This window comes from Rutidosis leptorrhynchoides, chromosome 10, assembly GCF_046630445.1.
Source record: "Rutidosis leptorrhynchoides isolate AG116_Rl617_1_P2 chromosome 10, CSIRO_AGI_Rlap_v1, whole genome shotgun sequence".
NCBI lineage: Eukaryota > Viridiplantae > Streptophyta > Magnoliopsida > Asterales > Asteraceae > Rutidosis > Rutidosis leptorrhynchoides.
In genome coordinates this window covers 61472136-61479815 of record NC_092342.1, presented here as the reverse complement: position 1 = coordinate 61479815, position 7680 = coordinate 61472136, and the positions used below count along the sequence as shown (strand labels likewise).

The 7680-nt window shown below is 34.3% G+C and overlaps 1 protein-coding gene across 1 annotated transcript; it reads left to right on the top strand.

The window, feature by feature from the left end:
* Window positions 1-6823: 6823 nt before the first annotated feature.
* Window positions 6824-7319, top strand: LOC139871633 (uncharacterized). The gene has a single exon (XM_071859351.1). It carries the CDS (start codon window positions 6872-6874, stop codon window positions 7196-7198), a length of 327 nt encoding a protein of 108 aa, XP_071715452.1. The 5' UTR covers window positions 6824-6871; the 3' UTR covers window positions 7199-7319.
* The last annotated feature ends 361 nt before the right edge of the window (window positions 7320-7680 follow it).

The following is a 7680-nucleotide window of genomic DNA, read 5'->3' as shown; positions in this document are numbered from 1 at the left end:
TTTGATGAACTCAATGACTCGAATGCAACGTTCTTCGAAATATGCTATGAAAGACTCCAAGTAATATCTTTAAAATGAGCAAATGCACAGCGGAAGATTTCTTTAACACCTGAGAATAAACATGCTTTAAAGTGTCAACCAAAAGGTTGGTGAGTTCATTAGTTTATCATAATCATTTATTTCCATCATTTTAATAGACCACAAGAATTTCATTTCCAGTTCTCATAAATATACGTCCCATGCATAGAGACAAAAATAATCATTCATATGGTGAACACCTGGTAACCGACATTAACAATATGCATATAAGAATATCCCCTATCATTCCGGGATCCTCCTTCAGACATGATATAAATTTCGAAGTACTAAAGCATCTGGTACTTTGGATGGGGTTTGTTAGGCCCGATAGATCTATCTTTAGGATTCGCGTCAATTAGGGTGTCTGTTCCCTAATTCTTAGATTACCAGACTTTAATAAAAAGGGGCATATTCGATTTCGATAATTCAACCATAGAATGTAGTTTCAATTACTTGTGTCTATTTCGTCAAACATTTATAAAAGCGCATGTATTCTCAGTCCCAAAAATATAAAGGGTAAAAAGGCAAATGAAACTCACGCATATAAATATTGTAAAACAGTTAATAAAGCATTTGCATGTATTCTCAGCCCAAAAATGTAAAGAGTAAAAGGGATCATATGAAACTCACCATACTGTATTTCGTAGTAAAAATACGTATAACGTCATTGAACAAGTGCAAGGTTGGCCTCGGATTCACGAACCTATATTAATTATATATATTTATATGTTGGTCAATATTTGTATAGCAATTTAGGTCAGGTCATAGTGTAATCCTATCCTATAGCTAGAGTCTAACTCTACAGTATAGTAACATGTTATATTACTCATGCTCAATTAAGATTCTAGTAAAAGGTGACGTGTGAAACAACGTAACACAAATGGTTTCATAATCATAAAATAGTATTTTAGGTTTTTTTTTTTTTTTTTTTTTTTTTAGAGAAAATCCACACAAAAAGTTAACTGAAAAGTTAACAGGAAAAGTCAAAGTTCAAAGTCAAAAGTCAAAGGTTAAAGTCAAAAGTCAAAGGTCAAAGTAAAAATGAGGTCGCATGCAAATATATAATAACTTATACAAAAATGATTTTCGGTCAAACATGACTAAACGGGCCACTTCAGCTATTTTTAGAAAAATTATCGGAACTCCGATTGATAAACGGCCAAAGATAAAAGTTACACATTACCAAAAAAATTAAGCATAAATATTACAGAAGTAAACTAAACCTAGACAACTCGTAGTTGCCAACGCGTTTTCGGCGTTTCAAAGTTAAATTTTCAGCTTTAATAAATTTACAAAAGTGACCGAGTAGCCTACTTTGGAGATTTTTAGAAAATTTCTCAAAACTCGTATTGACAAACGGTCAAAGCCTGCAAATTCTTGTTACCACAAAGATATAACATGATTTTTGGCAAGAGTAAACACATATCAGGCCGACCATGACAACTGATACAAAACTGACATTTTTAAATAAAAAAGTTTCAGCTCTTTTTAGAATTTTAAAATGTGACCAAACTGTCAACTTTGATGATTTTTAGAAAAATCGTCGAGACTCGAATTGACAAACGGCTAGAGTTGTTTATTAGACCTTACAGCAAAGAATTCAGTGGTATTTTTTTTTATATATGAAACAACGCAGATCAGCGAGAATTTCAGTTCCCGTTTCGACATTTCATCAAAATTTGCAAAACTTCTTTTGTCCATAACTTGACAACCGTTCAACGAAACGAGACTTGCTTTATATGAAAATTCATCTACTCGACGAGTAGAATCCAAATAATCACTTTTTATAACCCAGAAAATTAGTTCACTAATTATCATCAGCAATTTTAATTACGAAATTAATTATGCAATTTGTTTATTTCATAACTTTCTAACCATTACTTGGATTCAAGTGATTCTTAAACCAAAATTCAACTATTTTTCGCTAGCTTTCCAACGACATGCATATCTTATACCTTATCTCAATCGTATATGTAACTAATTCAGGAATCAACATAACCTATCTAATGGCAATATCAAAAGTACAAGCATGCATAATCCTATATACTCGAGCACTAGTCAGGGATACACTATTAGTATGTAAAAATTAAATTATGAGTACTCACATATCAATATTGAGATTCAATATTGCAGGAAAGGTACGTAAACGCAACGGAGATGATAAACACTATATTGACCTCACGAGCATACCCATGAACCATACTCAATCACCTCCATAGCTATAACCCATAATTTCCTTAATCTTATCCCACTCGAAAAAACAACTTCGAAATCACTCGGACAGCACTCCGCCGTAATATTTTATGTATACTAATAATATCTTGAGATAATACGGAGTAAATATATATATGTAAATCGATTGAGAGAGTTTAGAGAAAACTATTTTCAAGTTTCTATGAAATAATGGAACCTATTGAATTCTATTTATAATAGATTTTTGAATTATTAAAGTGAATTATTAAAGTATGAATTATTAAAGTGAATTATTAAAGTATGAATTATTAAAGTGAATTATTAAAGTATGAATTATTAAAGTGAATTATTAAAGTATGAATTATTAAAGTGAATTATTAAAGTATGAATTATTAAAGTTAAAGTAAAGTAAAAATAAAGTAAAGGTAAAGTTTAAGTATAGTAAAAGTATAAAACTATGTACTTATAATACGCGTATAAATATATATAATATTAATTTAAATCGTTATATATATTTAATAAAATAAAATATAAATATCGTTATCTTTATCATACTAGTTAAGTAATGAGTTGTCAAAAGTGGTTCTAGATATTTATAAAAGTTATATACGTTTTAATAATAAAGTTCTTTTTAAACTGAAAACGTTTTTGTACGTTTGAAACTAAATAGATCAATCGAGTCTTTATGAGATTCAATCTTCCACTATCCTTTGTCTAGTTCTCAATGATTGACAATTTGTTCATATTTATAAATCACTTTACCATTTTCCGAATATTGTTAAAATGAAAAGATTTCTCAAATCAACGTGGGCCTTTCAACAGAGACTTGTAATCATAATTCAATATATCTGATAATTCAATCATTTGATCTTATTTTCTAATTCCATTGATAAACATTTTGAAACAGATACAATCATATAAAGTATTTAATCTAATATTTTGTTTACGTTTCAAGTTATAATATATATACACATATACATATATAATCATATTCATTTAATGGTTCGTGAATCGTTGGAACTTGGTCGAGGTTGAATGAATGTATGAGCATAGTTTAAAATTCTTGAAATTTGACTTAACAAATATTGCTTATCGTGTCGGAAACATATAAATATTAAAGTTTAAATTTGGTTGGAAATTTTCGGGTTGTCACATAAACTTCGTACGTGCACACTGAAGCACAGTGGTTGTTGTAAGCTGTACCTCTGCTAAGTAAGGTCATGGAACCCGGTTAGTGTTGACCAGTACACTGCACCATAACGCGGTCTCAAGCATTGCACCCCACTTGAAGGATTCTTAGTTAATTAAGGAACTGTTTGTTTAGACACATAAAGGATTGGTCCGTTAGGATAACCGAACGTGTTCATGGAAGTCATCTTGACTTGGCCATGGTGTTCTTCATGGTTGAACTCTTTTTAAGGGCCTAACTATCTTTCAAAACCAATCATTAACGAAATCATTGAAACACATCACGTATCTCGGATATGGTAAACCATGTATTCTATTATGCTTAAGAAATTTTAGACCATTTTGGAATGTTAATACGTCACCCAACCGAGTCGCTCAATTGGATGAGCCGTCTGAACGTGTATGCCTGTAGTCAGACTGCACGGGCGTTGGGGGTAAGGGATGTTGCTGTCTATTCAGAATCTTCAAACCTAACGCAGTACCTAGTGACATGTCTTATGACAGGGGCGTTTAGGACCAGTGTAATGAATACAAGGCCTCTGCCTATTCATGAGCCAGCATTCCATAATCTCGGCAGAATAACTGATGAAGTTATAGTATGCACTCACTTTAACCTTATCTGAATTACGAATTTTATCGCATTTACTTTATCTATCTTATAAATTAGAAAATCCCAAATTAAATAACCACTACTCCCTAACTATCTTAGGCTTAAATATAGGTTCGATTCTACTGATATCTCAAAAATACAACTCTAGGTCATACTTCCCTTACTTATAAGGAGTAGTAAGATTTAGGCCCCGCTAAATATAAATTTAAAACAGTACCCTCTCCCACGAGTGGCTGATCCTAGCGAGCCGCGGCCCGACGACACCGCGCAAATAAAAACCGTCTGTTTCTGACATATCACGGGAGAATACGTAGTTTTTGGCGCCGCTGCCGGGGAACTGGTATCAGGCAATACTGCTCTCTATCAAACTTATTCACAAGCATTTAGTGGTGTCTAAGAAAGACAATTATACACGGACTTGGTTGTTGGATTTTCCGAACAGTAGCCAATTATATTGGGACCAAAAGGTTCCTGCCTCTCCGTAGTCGGCCTGGCCACTTGGTTTGTTGAATAGTTCGTGCGGAGCTCTGTTACCGAAATACCAGGGAATCGGTAGCCAGAACCAAAAACATATTCAACCATAGGATAGTTAGTTAATTAAATTAGATTACCTTAGATTACTTTAGACTACCTTAGATCAAACTAGATAAAATTAGATTACCTTAGAATTAGATTACCTTAGATTACTTTAGACTACCTTTGATCAAACTAGATAAAATTAGGTACACGTTTCTCAAACGGCAAAGCAGTATTGTTCTTTATCAGTTTAGAGTTCACCTTTTTCTTCAAAACAGTCCCTTTATACTTCTCATATACATCAAGATGTAAATTGGACTTAGGAGTACCGCTAATATCCACTGGATCCAAACCAATGTCCGTTTAAAAATTGTTGGATTCAAAATTTGAACTTCCACCATTGACTTGACCGCCGGTGGGCAACACCGGCATTGAAGGTACCTTTTTCGGTGACTCTAGAACAACATCCACTTCATCATTAAAGACCGTCTCTTCATTATTGTTAAACCCTTCATTATTGTTAATTCCTTGATTCTGATCACTTTCGTTATCCGAAGTACCATTATTTTTCTCTAACCTAAACATTAGCATATTGGTTGTTTTTTTTAACTATGTGGCGATTACTTCATCAATATGCTTGGCCTGAAAAACTTCCATAAACACAAATAAAGACTCTGCTTATATCAATTCGTATGACATTTTAGATGTGTAAAGAACGTCCCCAAATTCTTTGATAACTACAATAGCATTCTCCATATCACAATAATCAATGGGAATACCACTAATTTCCACCCAAGTGGCCCTCGAAAATTTTCCACGTCTTTCTTTCATTGGAATGACATTTAAGAAATCACCACTACCACCATACGCCATCGAACCATGACATATATTGTGAAAGCTGTCTTCATCAGAGCATCGAACAATTCCACCAAACTTTCCCCATAAAGTACACATATCAATTGTACCTTTACGTTTGATGAGCCAATTGGCAAGTTTGTTCATGCAAAATTCAATCTTATCTAGAATTAAAGCCGTACGTTCCATGTCCTTATTAATGTCTTCGTTCACCTGAAGTTGAACATATTTATGATCATCTTCTTTGTTAGAATATCTCCTACGAAAGTTACTCTCTGTTCTACCAAACTGCTTTGGCACCTGTCTGAATTCATTCCTCCTATTGGAAGGTTGTTTTTCGAATTTAGCATACCCAATCCTCAATCTATTACCTTGAAGCATTCTGCCATTCATGTTGTCCAAAGCTTAGCTTGTTCAAAAGAAGCAAACTTAATGAACGCATAATTACGCCCAAACCTCCAAACAATATTTTGAATCCACCCGAACTTCCTAAATGCAAAACTAATTGACATGGGATTCGTAACTTTAGCCAAATTACCCACGAAAATTGTTGACATTTTTTTGACATTCCGACGATGTTCATCATTAGAAACCCTGGGTTGTTCATTAACGGGAAGCTGTTTTGGAGGAGAATTACCCCCCACCACGTCTACATACGAATGAGTCAATGGTGGTTGAGGTGGGGGAATTTGAAAAGGTGAATTTGGGGGAGCATTGATGGTAGGAGTGGAAACGGAAACGGTGGCTGGGTTAGGGCAAGAAAGGCCGGACATGTGGAGTTGGGGACATTATTATTATTATTATTATTATTATTATTATTATTATTATTATTATTATTATTATTATTATTATTATTATTATTATTATTAGACCACTCCCAACGGGCCCCGTCCTCACTCTTTCTTGAGCTCCGCCCTCGAGGGCGCCGATGGCATTCAACCCGCCCTCGGCCGCCCTCATTTCTCTTTCTTCCTTCCGTCCTGCTTTCTGTCATGTGTATAATATTTTGAGGACGGCACATTTTTTCTTTTTCCTACTTTTGGGCATTATTTTTTTGTACCCATAGCATAAACAACTTGTACCTTAATTTATTAATTAATTTTGTGGGGTATGTGATGGGGAGAAAGTATGTCATGGTTGGTAGTGGTGTGTGATGGGGAGGAAGTGAAAAATAAATGGAGAGAGAAAGCTGATGTAGCGCTGATATGGCGGTGTGTCCTGGGGAAGAAGTGCTTCTTGGAGTGGTCTTACAATTTCATAATTAAAGAAAAAAATACAGCGTATTTTGTTCGCAAAGCTGTATATATGTATCCATCTTTGTCTATACATTCGTATATATAAACCTCCACACCCAATTCCTCTCATACACTTTACACCCCTCTCTCTCACTTCCAAATCAACCTTCCGAAAGAGATTCAGATAAACATAATAATGGCGGCTTCAACTTTCGTTATGTTGATGCTATTCGCTTTGATTGCCGGATCTGCAATTGCTCAGTCGCCAATGGCTGCACCAACCGTTTCTCCGAAGGCCGCACCAACCGTTTCTCCAACGGCCGCTCCTAAATCTTCACCGACTGAATCTCCGATTGCATCTCCACCAGCACCTCCTTCTTCCGTGACACCGACCGGAGCTCCGGCACCGTCAATTGCTTCTACTCCTACCGGTTCACCTACTGGTTCACCTAGTTCCGCTAGCTTAAACGCCGTCGTTGGATCTGGATTCTTTGTTGTGTTAGCTGCGTCTTTGGTTATGTAGAGGGATCTGAAATTGTTTTTGTGGTGATTTGTTTTGTTCGTTTGTGATTCTTCAAATTTACAATTCGTTTTATTTATTTTAGTTGTTGATTTTAGGTTTATTGTTTCTATGAATATGATGATGATGATTATATTTATTGTACGTTTGACGATGATATATTGATATATACTCTGTTTTTATTGATTTAATCATTTATTTTGTTTTCTTTATTTAATTAATTTTTAAAGTTTAATTTAAGTAAGGCTCCAGATATTTGTAATGTTTTACTCCCAATGCACTTGGATCGTTTGTTGCGAACTTTACGATAATTTGTGGATGTATAATTTGTGTTATCAGTAGGTTAATTAATTAATAAGTAATTCAAATAATTCATTTGCTGAGGTTAATTGTTGCACTTAATTTTAATGATTTCATGTTTAAACTTCATTAAGTAATAATAACAGATGAAAATCTTTTCCGTTACCCTTAGTTTGTTCAGAAGA